Raw genomic sequence first — 15,838 nt, 5'->3', positions numbered from 1 at the left:
AGCCCAGCTGGAGATGCAGTGCTGTTTAGGTGAGATTGTCTAACATTGTGTCAGTTCTTCGAGGCAGTGTATTTCAAAGAGAAATGGGGAAAACCTAAGGTTGCTGAAGGTACTGATTGCTTTGTTGGATTTTTCAGTGTGGGTTTGCAGCCTGACTTTATTCTTCTCAGCCTGCAGTTTCCTACTAAAACTTACCAAAGTTTTGGTGACAGTTGTAAATACCATTTCCCCTTTCTTACCTCTTCCTACAAGCCCATGCTCCAGCCAGGAGTTAGACTAACTGCTCTCACATGACAGTCAGTTTAAAAAGCTATAAAACCTCACTCTGATGCCAATTTGCTGATCCCCTGCAGTGTCAATCAGCTGTTTGCTGTTCCTGCCCAGCAAGAGCCACAGCTTTCCTATGTGCTGTCTCACACACACAGCAACAGGGAATTTGCAGATGACTTTTAAATCCTTGAATTAGGAAGCACAAAGGGATCAATGTTGAGGAACTGACTGAACAAGATTTATCCCCCAGCTGGGTAGGCCTGCTTTTGCATGTCTCTTTTTAGTCATCTTTGACATGAAGTATTTTTCATGGAACTATGAGTGAATGTCCTGTTAGAATGGATTTGTGCATTTTCCCTCACTGCAGTACTTTAAAGAAACTCTCTTCAGAGTCTCCTTTACAGTGTCAAATGTCAAACTTTTTTTTTAGGTGTTAATGCCCAAGAATAGGCAGTTAAGTGGTAACAAAACATAAAATTGTAACCCCTTTTGTCCTCATAATCCTTAAAGACTTCAGGCTTGAATGTTCTGCTTTATTGCCAGAATGATTTTTTCCAATTTAGACATCAAAATAATAATTGAAGCTGGAATTTATCCATCAATTATTAATTACTTTTCTGCCTAGTCAGGAGTTTCCTGGAACAGTCAGGAGACTTGCTTTAGATCAGCTCCTCTCTCCTGCCCTGTGCTGTCATCTGAGCAGTACCCACCTTGCCACTTTCCCAGTGAGCAACAGCATAAGTGAAAAATTGCTGACTAGTTTGGAGTAATATAAAACAAATTAAATTAATTGAAATGCACTGTCTTCATGGCTTGTCAGCAGTAATCATGTTCATGATATTGATCATTGCTATGGCTCCCACTGCCTTGGTGTGAGAGCTGCAGTGAGGTGTGAAGGACTCAACACCCCTTGTTTTCTCTGCATGTGTTTAACTGTTAGTGTAACAATTATTTTTAAAAATTCCCTACTACATAGCCTGAATTATGGATTACAGAGAAAAGAAGATCCTGAGCCTTCTGTTGGGATAGAGTGGTTATAAAGTGTCTGGTTAGCTGATTATTAGGTATCTGGTTAGTTGGCTGGATAGAGACAAAGTTTCAAAAGATTTGAGTACAACCAACCAGGTTAGCAGGGATTATAAATTTCCCCTGAGTTTTGGGATCATCCTGCTAGTCAGGCAGTAACTTTCATATTTAATCCTGTGTGAATGACTGTTGGGACAATTTTAAAGCACTCGGGAAATCACTGAGCATCACTATAAAGGAAGTTTCCCCATTTTGAAGGTCAAGAAATGTCAATGGCAGTGTTTGTCTGAAGAATAAATTAAATCCTTCAGATTAAAAGTTACTGCATTAATTATCGGCTTGCCACAGATGTAGCCACTAAAAGCCTTTTGCATTTTATATTTTTTAAGAAAAATTTAAGAATCAAACCTCTTATCAGCTCTGTCAATCTGTTAAGCTTTGGGCTGTGCTTGGGCCTTCAGAGTTTGAACCTGCCAGCCCATCAGGAGTGAGCCAGTGTGTTCTGGGGCACCCAAGGGCCTGGAAAAGCTCTGACACCCAGGAAATTCACTGAGTACATCCCCAGCCAGGGCTTGGGCTCTGGAGAGCATCAGCCACTGTCCTTACCAGGGTTCTTGCTAAAGCAGTGAAGCATTTTATGAGCCTAGGAGCAAGAACCTCTGAAAGTTCAATGCAAAAGCATTTCCAGCTGTGTTTGAATTAAAACTCTCAGAATAGAATAGCTAGTCTTATTGCAATCACCATTAAAATTTTCTCCTAAAACCAGTCTGTCATCTCACATGAAGATTTTTATCTGCTGTCACAGGTATTCAGCTTTAAAGTATATATCCAGCCCATAGTACCAGAGGTCTAAATGTTTATATAAAAATGAGGACATCTGGTGGCCATTTAAAATTCTCTCTCTAATTGTATTTGTAGAAATTTTAAAGCCAATATTCTTTAACCACATCTATATCAAATCCTCAAACAGCCTCCTGTGTTCCTATACAGAATTTCCCTTTCTTTATACTTATTCAATTTAAGCCCAACAATACTTCAGAGAGCTAAGGATAACACTGGAGCCTAAAAGGCAGAATGCTTCTCTATCTAAGCAGAAAAGCCATAGCTCTAGTTAGAGTGTGCTTTAAAAAATGGGGCAGTCCGTGAGCACAGTGACGTTTTGGAAGACCCACTGCAGGGTGAGCTCATCAAGGGAGGGTTAATGCCAAGGTGTAGCAAAAGGGGACCAAGCCAGGAGCTGAGGCTGATATCCTCACTCACCAGGACCCCATTTCCTCATGGATATGTGAACACAATGGGCAGAGACAGCTCCTGCAATAACCCTTCCCATGGCTGGAGACAGGCACTCCTGTACCACTGCTCAGGGGTTCTGGGTAGGGGAAGAGAGGGGTCACAAGTGGGGCCACTCTGGGCAGTTGAAAAATACTAATGCATTCAAGACCCTGACAGAAAAAACCTTTGGCGAAGTCTCACAATCCTCTGCTTGCAAAGGGCGTGTTAAACTGCTGCACGTTGAAACTTCATTCTTCTTTCTGAACATCTGTGCGATTCATAAAAGGCTTTCAGTAAAGAAGGTCAAAGCTGCTTTGAGCACAACCAGGACCTTGTTTTACTGTTCCATTTAAGTTTTCTGTGTTCAAAGTGAATGCACGGACAGTTGTGTCTGATCATAATTAATTGCATATTTTAAAACGCGTTGTTACGATTAATTGGCTTTGACTGTAATGGGATTGCAGTAAAGGCAGAGGCTAATTAGGTGCCTTGTCACACTCTATTTTCATGCACAAATAAATGCTGACAGTTTTAAAGATTGGGCTGATAAAGTTTAAGTTCCTATGTGTAGCCTACTAGATTGTATTTCTGCCCGACTGTGTCTTTGGTTATCTAAAGCAATAAAATAATTAAGTCGCTTTTTCAGTGTTACCAGAGGTGATAACTCACTTGAGTGATGTTATTTTCATTCACGTGTTCTCCAGATGATATGATTGAATTTTGTTTGTAATTTGGTATGTAGAAGAAAAAAGACTTTGACAGTGGCCCAAGCACTGAGTTCAGACAACTTTTGTTTTAATCAACTTTAATTTTTAGGGAAAAGCTGAACGTTTTCAGATAAAGGCACTATGGTGAGATCTTAAATGTTAGCCTTTCAATTTTTTAATGTTTATGTTTATTTTGAAATTTCCTCCTTTATCCAGGAAGTTTTAAAATAATTTTAAAAAGAGTGCAGAGACTTGTCATGTTGCTTTGGATGGAAGTGAAAAAATGCTCTTGCTCTTTCTGGTATCAAAATGAGGAATATAAAGAGGAGGAGTGGAAAAAAGTAATAATACTTTATGGACTCATTGAAAATCAAATTAAAGATAAGGGATCTTTTAATCAAATTATGAAAGTTACCTTTCTCTTTGTGATCGGCATTGAATGAGGGAAAGATGTTGCTTTTCAAAGTTATGTGTTGCCATTCCTGGCTGTGTCACACACTCACAGAGCCAGGTGGGAAATCTCCAGCAGGCAGGTTTTGGTAGCTGAGGAATCACATCTTTTGTGAGAAATGGCTGTTGGCCAGTGGGGACATCTGTGTGAGCAGATGCAAAGCTGTTGGCCTTGGTTCCTCTCTTGTGACATTTAGGAAAGGTCTGAGTTAAGATCCCTGCTTTCTTTGTGGCAATCTGTAATTGTAGCAGCACCTTCTATATCAGTGTCAGTCAGTGTTTCACTATTAACTCTCTTTATTTTCCTGGCATTTGACTTGGCTGTAAGAATTCAGTCTTGGCAAATATATGACACAGCAGATCTGTGCATATGTACAGATCCAAAGTGATCACATCCAGAGTGAATTTAATCACTCCCCTGCACCATACTCTAATAAGGTGGTGCTTCAGTGGAAGAGGTTACTGGATATGTACCCAGATGTATCCAGTTGTATGCACATTGAATTCCTTCTTTACACACCATTTGCAGAGTCAAGTGACACAAAATTAGAATTCCCATTGCAGATTCAAAGAAAATAACAGTTCTATACTACAATTTTTTTTTCTAGGAAGTGGAGAATAGGTTTTTCATACTGCTTTGCAAGTATCAGCGATGTACAGATGATTCTCTTTCTGTAGTCACCAAAATAACCATTAAATTTGAGGCTGTGCACACATCTCTGACTTGTTTCTTACTAGCTATATTAGTAAGTTCCATTTCTACCCTAGTCAGGTGTGAGGTGGGGTAATCAATAAAACAGCAGGGGTGTGCCCTGCCCTTTTTCTTGCAGTGTGTGGTCCATCTGACATCCTGTGAAACCAGAAGAACAGGTCAGGGGTGAGAGGGGGGAAACAGGTAGATCTTTCTTTTCAGAAGAGTCCCTTCTGCCTCTCACCCCAGCACCTCAGAAATTCTCAAAAAGATAATGAGTTCTTACATTGCATGAAAGATGAAAGCTGTTTGGTTTTTTTTTTTTTTTTTTTTTTTTTTTCTTTTTTCTTAGAGGTAGAAACAAGCAGCAGCAGTGTTCATTCTGCTCAGCAATGCTATTTTTTTCTCTCACTTTTCCTTCATTATTCTAATACCTGTAAAGAGTATGGTTTTGACTTATTGTTGGAGCTCTGTAACTTCTTTGTTTTGCTTTACCCAATCTATTTTTTTTTTTTAATTTGGAGTAAAATTTTTAGAGGGACTAAAGTGCACGAGGAGTCTGACTTTAATTTTCATAAGTGAGCTAAGAATCAGAGTCCCATACGACAAGTCAGAAAAATAGAATTACAACGGCTGACTTTCTGTTTCTTTTTCTCCCTTCTGGAAAAAAATTGACTTTTCCTTTTTCTGTTTATCTTTGATAAACCGAGAGTTTTAGGTTTTTTGCTGGGGCCTGTTAGCTCTGGAGTCCATTTTTGTGTTTCACTTGATAGCAATTTATTGTTTTGTTGCTCTGTCCCCTGGGTTAAACTCACTCATTATTTTGAATCAAAGGCACCATGCAAACAAATAAAATCTAATCTAATATAATATTCTACTCTAATGGATTCCTTACAGTCTCTCTTGGCAATCCTATTGTTCCTATCTTTTCAGCTCAAGCAATGATATCAAGGTGGTTGTTGCCCAGAAGGGTTACTGTCTCCTTTGCCTCACTTCTATGTACAATGCCAAAGAAAAGAAGGGTAGAAGTCTTTGCTGGCTTCCCTGAGAAAGTAATTTGTAATGTGCAATTGGTTACTTTTCCGATCCAGAAGTCAGTAACCCATGCTAGATTATTATTTGAAGTAATAAGCTTACCGTGGCTAGACCCTGCCCCACTAATATAAAAATATGCCCCAGAAAATGTTTGACATGATCCTCTGCAGCATCTCTCGGTTGTGTAGCTAATACTTACAAATTGTGTTTGTCTCTTAAATGTGTAACTGTGGCTCTTGTTTCCTACATCTTCATTGCCTTTGCTGCTAGTGCTCTTTAGACTCTTGTTTCATCCAAGTAAGGAGCAAATCATCTGAAATTTTGCTGCATTTAAGTTTTATAATCCTTTTTTCTTTTTATTTCCTTGATTTAACTGAGTTTGTTTCTTCTCTTCTGAAAAATACTCATTGCACATAATAGCCAGTGTTATTTTCCTGAGCAAATAACAGAATATTATATTTTTCTGTGACTTAAATGTCTTAAAGACTTTCTTCTTTTTTTTTGGATCTTCTTCCTGCAAGTCAACCAGTTTTTTTTTCTTACACGTTACGTATCCCTATCAGAGTGCTGAGAACTTAAGGTACAGCAGTTTCAATAAAATGCAGCCACCCTCTCCATGCCCTCTACTCCCTTTTTCCATAGCATTCAGGCATTTGACCCTCATCAAGGAAGGACATTTATCACCAGCACCATCTAGCCATCTGTTAGTATACTTGCCCTCCCTGGTGCACATTCCTGTAAACGGAAGCATTATGGATCACTTCAGGCTTATAACCCAAGTAAACATCTATGAAGGGTGTTGATGATAACGCAAGGACTCATACACAGGAGTGTTGCAGTTCATAATATGGTTGAAATAGGAATCACAAATCACTCTTGGTAATATTTTACGTTTAGTATCTCAGTAGTGTTTCTTTCTTCAGGTCTGTACCATGGTGCAAGTATTGGTGCCTTGTTCCCTCACTCAGGGCAGACCCTGTGTAGCACTGAAGCTTGCATTGTATAGGTTTCCAAATTCTTAACACACTAATGACGACAGGCAGAGAGATGGGGTGTTTGTTAGCAGGGTTTAGACTGTGAAGTGTTGCAAAGGTAAGTGCACAGCTCTGAGGCAGAGCCTCCTTTGTGTGTGCAGGAGCTGGTCTGCAGCAGCCCCAGTGTGTCCATTTGTGAATGGCAGATTTGCCTGGCAAGGAGCAAAGTTTAGGACAATATTCAACATCACATTTTCCACTTTTCACATTTCAGTGCCTTTTCCTGATTCATTCTTTCCAATCCACAGCACCGATGGCTACTGCTTCACCATAATAGAAGAGGATGAATCCGGTGGACATTTAGTCACCAAGGGATGTCTTGGATTAGAGGGCTCAGACTTCCAGTGTCGGGTGAGGAAGCATTTTCAGCCACTGTGTCACTTGAATTTTTGATAGTTTTTAATTAAAGTACAATCAACAGACATTGCTGTGTCCATGTTTTCCACTTCTTTTCCTTTGGCAGATAGTTGCTTACTGAGGGGAGTGCATTTATATCCCCAAAAGATGGTACTATAGATCCTCCTAATAATAACTCATGTTTTTGGTTTTGGCACTGCTGCTACTAGTAACATTCCCACTCAGAGGAAGTTTGGATTTAGAGAATTGCAGTCTTAACACCGCAAATCTCTATGCTAGCTAAAGTTAGTTAGGATATTATGTGATGGACTGCAGTAACATCTACATCTTACATGCAGTTGCACATTGGTTTGGGATTTTTGCTGCCACATATTCCCATCAAGTACAGTGATCACCTGATAGAAAACAAGTATCACTGCAGGAATGGAAGGGGTGTGGAAAGTGGAGCAAGGTGGTTCTAAGGTGGTTGCCTTTCCTCACGTTAACCTTAAATGGTTTTAGATGAGTACAGGAATGGTTTAATCATTATGGCTAATGAAGGATATTTTATCCAGCTTCCCACAAGACCATAAGCTGCAGCTAAATTATTCCACGCAGCAATTCCTGTATTATCCTGGCTAACCTGTTTTGGATTCCCCTATTAACTCATTTTTTGGTTTTACTGTTGGATGTGTGTGACTTTCACACTTCTGACTTGCACCATTAGAGAAAGTCAGTCCCTTCTGCAGCATTAAGACACCAACAGGAGTAAGTTTGGAGTGAATTAATGTCTTAATTACCTGGATGAAATATTGCTGGATATGCTGGTTGGCAGAAATCCTTACTCCACACATCCTAGGAATCTGTAGCAGATTGCAGTCCAGCTAGCAAGCACATCTTTCAAATGCCAGTATTACAACACGGGTAATGACTTGCTTTCTATCTAAATTGCTTGTTGCAGGACACTCCTATTCCACACCAAAGAAGATCTATTGAATGTTGTACAGGCCAAGATTACTGTAACAGACATCTTCATCCTACACTGCCACCACTGAAGAATCGAGGTAAGGGACCAAAATCCAGTCCTAAGCTGATCTTTTCCTGCTGTTGGTCCTTGTGCCTTAGGGAAAAATAGAGCACAGACTGAAGTACCCCTATCTAAAGGCACGTGATTAGAGAGATAAATGGCATTAAACAGTATTTCTCCATTCCTGTAGGATGTGTGTGGAATGGTGCTGATGCTTGATATTATTTTTGTTGCGCACACGCAGCAAACATGAGATGCAATAGAGTCACATGATACTGTCCTAGTACGGATCTGCTGAGCAATCAGAGATCATCTCAAAGACTTAGGCTGGACATGGCAAAGGATGAATCTTGCTGTGTATTTTTTTAGCCTGATAATAAAATTGAATCCTCTCTCCAGTCCCTGTAACATGCATTACTCTCATTCATAACTCCACACACAAATTGGTCAGTTCAAGTTGACACAAGTCTGTAAGTTTTTCTTATTTGCAAGACCTGATCATCCAGCACTAGGACAATAATGACTCACTAAAGTGTATTTTTATGTGAAAAATGTAGCTGAAAAAATAATGTAGGGTAAGAACTCACACAATTAAAAAAAAAAAAATTATTCGAGAGCAAATGGGCATGTATTAACTTACTAGATGCTGAGGCAAGGTTTTAGCATTTTTGTTTGTTTAAACACCACTTCCTGAAAGCTGGTAAAACTATTTTTGTCTGGGTGTTCAGAATAAGTTTTATAGAAGGGTATTCCTGAGTAAGTGTAAATTCATCCATAATAAACTCTTGGCATCGGTGGGAATTGTGATAGTCAGCATTGAGTCAGTTCAGGGTTCCAGAAGAATTTATAATCGGGATGTTCTGTGTTGAAGATCCAGATCAGTGCGCAGATGCACTCTTAATTTCACCAACAGCAGATACTTACACGAACGCATGCTCAGAGAAAGCCTTCACTCATGTAGACTGTTCCCTTCAGGCCTGTGAAATTTGCACAGATGGGCTGCAGAGTCAGGCCTTTGGAGAGTAGTATGTAAATACTTCACTGTTTACTAGCAAGGCATTAAGACAGCGAAACCTCATAAAATTCTGACTTCCAACAGAAGAGTTATGTACTACTTTGTTGGTTTATTTAGTTTTAAAAAAGTTATTAGGACTGAGAGAGAAGCTCCAAAAAGCAGTCAATATTTGTTCACACTTACTTATTCTTTCGTTAAATATCAGTTTGGAAAACACTGCCATGATTTCTTCTTGCTACTGGCTGAGTTTATTCTACATTAGGACTACTTAAAAATACTGAATCAGTCTAACACTAGACATCCATCTATTAAGATTTTAGTTATTTGGCAATGCTATCTGCTACTTATAAAGAAAGCAATGAACCAAGCTTTTGGTAGTGGCAGAAGTTGTTTGGATCAATGCTGGGTTTGTCCTGTGTGTATATAGGACATAGGTAAATATAGCTTGGGAACCATGGTGGCAGAGAGAATATTTTTTAAAAGAAAAATTTCAGAGAGCTACAGCAGGGTTCTAGCTGTTCTGTGTTGCAAAGTTGACTCTTTTAGCGTGACAGACAAAAGGTGATGTGGTCAGTCAACATACTCAAAAGATTTTTTTTTTTTTTTAACAAGCTCTCACACTACCAGCATCCTGAGAGTGCTTTATAGAAATGAATTTCAGGAGCTGCTTGAATAAATTTGGCTGAACAGGGCTGAAGTTACCACCTTTATTAAAGCCTTAGGTTAATATGTCATTCTCAGTGCCAGGTCTTTTTTAATTTGTTGCTGCTGTATCCTAGTATGAAACCTCAGGAAAAAAAAAAGGCGCCATAGTTTGAACCACGGGCCCTCACTGTGAATAGGTAAAAATACTGTGTACAAATACATGCTACTGCCAGTGCCCAGCACTGTGGCTGTGATCATTGATTCTGCTGGAAGCATTTAGATTAGGCTCTGGCTGTCTGAGTAATGTTAGAATTGTATATCAAATTTAACATAAACTGTAAGTACAGAGAGAGAGATGTAAACTTAAAATCAAGCTTCTTGGAATAACCTTCTGGCCTTCAGGGTTCCATGAAAGATACGCATGCTCCTCAGCATGTAAAAAACAGACAGAAATTTGCCTTCTGATGAACTCACATCTGAGGTGATACCTCATGGGAAACATAGTCTAGGGTGAGCATGCAGCTGCAGGTCAGAGGCTGTTGAACTCAAAATTGGCCTATGCATCAAGGTAACAGCTACAAAGGCAAGTGACTTGTGTTCTCTAAGTGCTTTTCCAGGCCTGGCATGTGCTGCAAGGCAAGATGTATGCCACGCCCTATCCTTCTCCTCTCCCCGCTGGAAAGAAAGGAGGACCACATGCGTGAAATGAGAGCTAGAAAAATTAACACTGGTCAAAGCAAGACTTGTTAAGATGGAAGAAACAACAGCTAAGCCTAAGTTTTGAGCTCATCTTGGTACAGAGCTAGCAGGATAAAATATCCCAGAGAAACCATTAAATCCTTGTGCCAGCTGTCTTATTAAGGAAATGAAAGTCATAATTGGGTCTGATATAACACCTCTGCTTTAAACAATAAAAGATATTCCTGGAAATCCCAGTGAAAGCACAGGCTGAGACCAGTCAAAAGGAGAAATGTCTTTACTGATTTAGAGCCTATATAAGCAGAAGTGGTGGTGCCACCGTGTCTGGCTCCCTGCCTGTATAGCTAGTGATGAATGGGCAAGGGAATGATTGGAGGAATGATGGGGTTTGATGTGTGCACACAGTCTCCACGCCTCAGATTTCATTGCCGTTTTTACTTGGATAGCTGTAACATTCTGAGCTGGAGGGACCTGGGGTGGGAGGAGAACCTCCTCTCCCTTTGATATGCTGACTTCTGAACCTTCTGGGTGGCATTTTCAATGCACTCCTCAGCATGGTCCCACTGATGAGAGTGAGTGAAACGAGTGGTGGAGGAGGGGGAAATTGCAGGAGAAAAACAGAGAGGCAGCTTGGTCTTGCCGTGCTCCCTGCTGTCAACAGCCTGCACCACTGTTTTCCTACAACGTGGAACCTTTAATGTGCTGTTTGCTGGGCTTCACTGTTATCAGCCAGCCAAGGTATGTGAAGAAGCCTCCCAAACCTACCATGTGTTTGTTTTGCACTTCCCACACAGTGCTCCCAGTAATCGCTGACTGCTGCCTCCATGGAAGCTGCTGCTTATTCTCATAACCCTGCTGCTTGGCACCTTGCAGTTCCAAGTAACACAGCAGTAAAAAACACAGCACTGGACTTCTTAAAGGGCAGAGTACCTCCATCACATAAACTGGCACTGACTGGGACCCACCACAGAGCCTACAAGCAAGTCTCTGGACAGACTCACAGCTGAGCTGCCCCATCCCTCCTCCTGGTCAAATAGTGCAGGGAAAGGGAGGTTTGTCCTGCTGCTCTGTGGGGAACAGCCTGGGCTGGAGGAGCAGGAGAAGAAATGCAGCCTGGCTCAGTGCAGCAGGACAAACAGACATTGCTGGTATAAGGATGGGGGCTTGCATTTAATCTTGTGTTGTCCACATACACACCAGCAGGTTTATGAAGTTCTCAAGTTAGGCAGCAAATGAAATCCTGCCAAAATGCTTTAAAAACGCAGGAAGTGTTTGAAAGGTGGGACAATAGCTCACTTACCATCAGTATTGCCTCTCAAATAGCCAAATAAATAGAAAGGCATATGGAACTTACTCTCCCTTCCTGTGAGAGCCAGTTGCATGCCTGTGCTGTGCACAGTGAACCACTGCTAAAGCTGTGCCACTGTTGGCACGGGGGACACCACCCACAACAAGAGGGTCAGCTCTGCATCTGGTCAAGGTCTTGTTTCCTGCTCCTAGCAAGAAGATCAGGACACATTCCTTTATGTCTTTCATGCTTTCCTTACACTTGCTTCACATAATTGCATTTGGATACCCAAAAAATTTTGCAGTGTTGGAGCCTGAAGTTCATCTGAGAGCTACACAGTGCTTCCAAAATGCCTTCTGACCTCTGGGAGAGAACCAAACTGCATTTATTTACTTTTCTGAATAGCAGAACCCCATTAGAAACATTGAGCATAAGGTTTGGATCACTTAAACCCTAAAAATTGTGGGAGTTTGATTCAAGATTTCAGCATGATTATCATCCCTCTCCAAATGTACATACTCATACATACATACTGTACATGCCCAGACAGCGTGAACAGCTTCACGGGCAATACTGTGTCTGCAAAAATGCACAGATTTCCATGGCTTTAACATCTAGCAGACACAAGTGTGAGATCTGAATTGTTCCCTCTCCGCTTGACATCAGCTTTCATTACTGCTAAGCACAGAAGCTCAGCTTCCGTCCTGCTGTACTCTGTGAAGTGGGAGAACCCTCACTGTGGGCGGTTATCTGGGTTTCTCCCAGGTATGGAATGTCGCATTATGGTCTCTGTGCTCTGCTTATTCATCTGCTGGGCTGTGACATCTGAAACCGTTAGAACCCACGCATTTTAGAAGGAGGTGGTGCTGACACAGGCTGCTTACAAAGCACAAGCCAGAGCCCTCAGCCCTGCCCAGCTGCCATTGCCTTCACGAGAGCTCTGGATTCCCTGGTGGGCTCTTGGTTTCGACCCACAGCCCAGTTGGAATGGCAGACCAGGGATAAATCTGCTGTGGCAGGTGGAAGGATGGGCTTGAGGGTATTCCTAATAGACATCGTGTCCGTGTCCCCTTTCAAAGGCGTCAGCCATGTCCTGAATGTTTACATTGTCAGTGCTCCCAGAGCAGGTAATGGCAGGTTAAAACATGACCAGTGTGATCGGGAGGTGTGTTGGTAGGTAATCTCTGTAGTAGAAAGGGGAAGGAAAGAAATTGCTCAGGAGCAAAAAACAAAACCAAAAAAAAACCCCAAAAAAAACCCAAAAAAACCCCCCAAAAAACCCTGGATCTTTAAAATAAAAGAATCTGATAGTAAACTTAGAGTCCCTTAGGAATCTCCTGCTCTCATTACCCTTGTAAATCTGAAACATAATAACATCATTCCAGGTCCGGTCAATAAGGATAGATTTCTTGCATTCTCTGACATGTCAGGCATTGGAGTGAAGGATCCAAGACAGCAAAGCTGGAAGTGCTTCAGAAAACATGGCTCTCATTTGCATTATCCCATGTTATTGGAAGGGTGGTTTGTGTATGGACAGGCTGAAATACTATCATTTTGAGAGTCTGAGTGGCAGGGCAGGTTTAAAAAAGAATAGAGCTGGATGTCTTTGTTTTTCAGCAGAGAAGCATGCATGAAGGTCAGACTTGCTTGCCTGAGATGAGAATTCAGATTTGGAGATGAATGTTATACTTTAAAGGAGAATAAGAGTCTCCTGTACAAAAGTTGACTGAAACATTTTAATAGTTTTTATGCAACAGCATTTTCTACAAGTTACTTGACACGTTTTATTTCAAGGTGTTTTGCAGAAAAGCCGCTGGAAGGATAGTTTTGCCCACCAGCATAGGAGGGACTTGCTGGCACACAGGGCTGCTAGAGAGCAGATAGAGAAGAAAATTCTTGCTTAAGTGTTTAAAACAGGATCTAAGAGACAAATTGTTTTGTAATGGTGGAAATAATACACTTTCAAGGCCTCTCATGGCCTGCCTTGTTGGAGGTTGAATGGTCTGCTGCGTCTTCTCTTCTAGAATAAATGCAGTTTGGTGGGTGGTGTTGTTTTTGGGGATTTTTTGTGTTTGTTTTTTTTTTTTTAATCTACTCATTACAATGCTATTTAATCTGAGTGTTTAAAAAAGGCAGTAATTCTTGCATTTCCTGGCTGATCACTCAGGTTAAGACCCAGAGCTACAGGTCTTGACTGATTTTTCATTCAGAGACAAACAGGCAAATGAAGGCGATATTTTGCTTGAGTGGGGAGAAAACAAATAGGTTTTTGGAAGTGTCAGTTCTGTCCTGGTCAGTGAGGGTCAAAGAGGAAGTGCACAAAATGCCTGGGGAATCCAGGAGTATCCCGTACAGCAATTATGAGGAAAGAGCAGAAATGATCTTGTGCTCAATGCACTTCTGACATTGACTTCATACCATCTCCCGTTCTAAATTTTCCAACTTTCTCATTTTTTAACCCCAGACTTTGCTGAAGGAAACATTCACCACAAGGCCTTGCTGATCTCAGTGACTGTTTGCAGCATCCTTCTGGTGCTTATCATCATATTCTGCTACTTCAGGTAAATAAGGAATATTTTGGCAGCTTTTTAATGTTCCTCCCAACATTTATCTTTTTATAGATTTAGGAAATTGAAAAAAAATAGAAGTGGACCTTAAAGAAAAGAAATGAGAAGCTGTAATTTTATCACGAGAAAAAAAAGTGCATTTTATTCATGCTGCTCACAGGTATACCTGTTTGATGTATTTCACACAGAATCTTTCACTCAACATCCTTAAAAGCCATTCAGGTTGAAGCACAGATTATGCTTTACTGAGAAGGCCAAAGGACAAATTTTACTGGGAAATTTTTGTAAGGGAAGTATATCAAAGACTTCTAAATTTGTTTATGTGATGAAGAGCTGATCATAAAAAAAGAAGACAATACAGGAATGTCAGTAAATGTGTCTAGAATGTTATCATAATCTACGTACTTTACATTTTAATAATTTGACACATTTTTTACATATTCCCAGATTCCATAACTTTACCTCCTCTGGCTCCTGAAAATGCACTGCAGACAGTAAAATAAAGTTACTTACTTGGTTAGTGTTTTAGACATATTTAAGTTTCTGAAAGGAAAACATTTGGTTGCTTTGCAAATTTACCCCAGACTGCATGGCCTGTGAGTGTTATACTTAGAATTTTGATGATGAAAACAGTTGCTAAAAATAAAATAAAAATTTCCGCCAGCGAGTCCAGTGTATTCCTCAGGGAAGCAGAGAAATCTGTTAGTCTATAAATGAAAAGAATGTGCATTATTCATTGCACATGTGTTCATTGTATTCAAAACTCATTTCGTTTTCGTGTAAAACCTCAGATACAAACGCCAGGAGACGAGGCCCCACTACAGCATCGGGCTGGAGCAGGATGAGACCTACATTCCCCCAGGAGAGTCCCTGAAGGATTTGATCGAACAGTCCCAGAGCACAGGGAGCGGTTCCGGGCTCCCTCTCCTGGTAAGGAAGCAATACTATATTAATGCACGTTTCAAAGGCAAAAATCTGTAGAGGGAGAAGAGGCACAAGAAATACATTTACATGTCCTCAGTTCTTGTTTTAGGTTTTAGTTGTTGTTTTTTGTTTTCTCTATGAGAAATGACAAGGATTTAAACTGGAGAACAGCTGCTTTAGAAGCAGGGGGCTTTTTTCATGTGAACTAAGACAAAAAAGGTTAGGGTTATTTTTGTACCCCAGTTCATTTCTTATTTTGGATACCATAGGGTAAGTATAGGCTAAGGGAGCTCATGGAAGTAGATGAGGATTTACTCCAGTGTATAGGACAGCCCCTGGCCCACTGATCTTTTTTTTTCTTCCTTTGTATGTGCAACGCTCAATAGGATTTCAAACACTGACGCATTGCCTTTTTCTAAGGGGAACTGTAACTTGTCAAAATTGGAACCTTTTTATTTGTAGGCTTCACTTTGCATTAGGAAGACAAGGGGGATTTTTTTTTTCCTTGTGGTATGGCAATCTCAAAGGTTAAAGGCACAGGGATGGAGTTTATTTCTGAACAGACTCCAGGATTACTAAGCCTGCTGAAAAGGCAGAATGTTCTGTGGCAATATAGCACTGTTCATCAGGGGATTTTTTTTCTGGGGATCATCAATGGTAGAAAAGAATTGGTAAAAAAGCTAGGTTACATATTTAAAATAAATGCCTCTGAAATATTGGAAGATTTCATTTTCATTTCTCTGAGTGGATGTATCCTTCTTGTCTTCCAAACCTATTAGTTTGTATTGATGCTACTACTGCAGATGTTGTCTAGCTTTCAAGTACCACATACTCTCTGTCTGGTTTTTGCCC

At 40.5% G+C, this 15,838-nt stretch overlaps 1 protein-coding gene across 7 annotated transcripts in view; it reads left to right on the top strand.

Annotated features, from left to right (window-relative positions):
- BMPR1B (bone morphogenetic protein receptor type 1B) overlaps positions 1–15,838 on the top strand; it is a 230,949-nt gene that overhangs the window by 201,886 nt on the left and 13,225 nt on the right. For all 7 annotated transcript variants that reach the window (XM_068187541.1, XM_068187543.1, XM_068187542.1 and 4 more), the window contains 4 exons: positions 6,734–6,836; positions 7,783–7,885; positions 13,960–14,056; positions 14,854–14,992. In XM_068187541.1, coding sequence (XP_068043642.1) covers positions 6,734–6,836; positions 7,783–7,885; positions 13,960–14,056; positions 14,854–14,992 — 442 coding nt within the window. The remainder of the gene's footprint in view (positions 1–6,733; positions 6,837–7,782; positions 7,886–13,959; positions 14,057–14,853; positions 14,993–15,838) is intronic.

The sequence above is a fragment of the Anomalospiza imberbis genome, chromosome 4 (genome assembly GCF_031753505.1).
Source record: "Anomalospiza imberbis isolate Cuckoo-Finch-1a 21T00152 chromosome 4, ASM3175350v1, whole genome shotgun sequence".
Classification (NCBI taxonomy): Eukaryota; Metazoa; Chordata; class Aves; order Passeriformes; family Viduidae; genus Anomalospiza; species Anomalospiza imberbis.
Note: the sequence above shows the minus strand (reverse complement) of the source record. Positions and strands in the feature narration are given on the sequence as shown.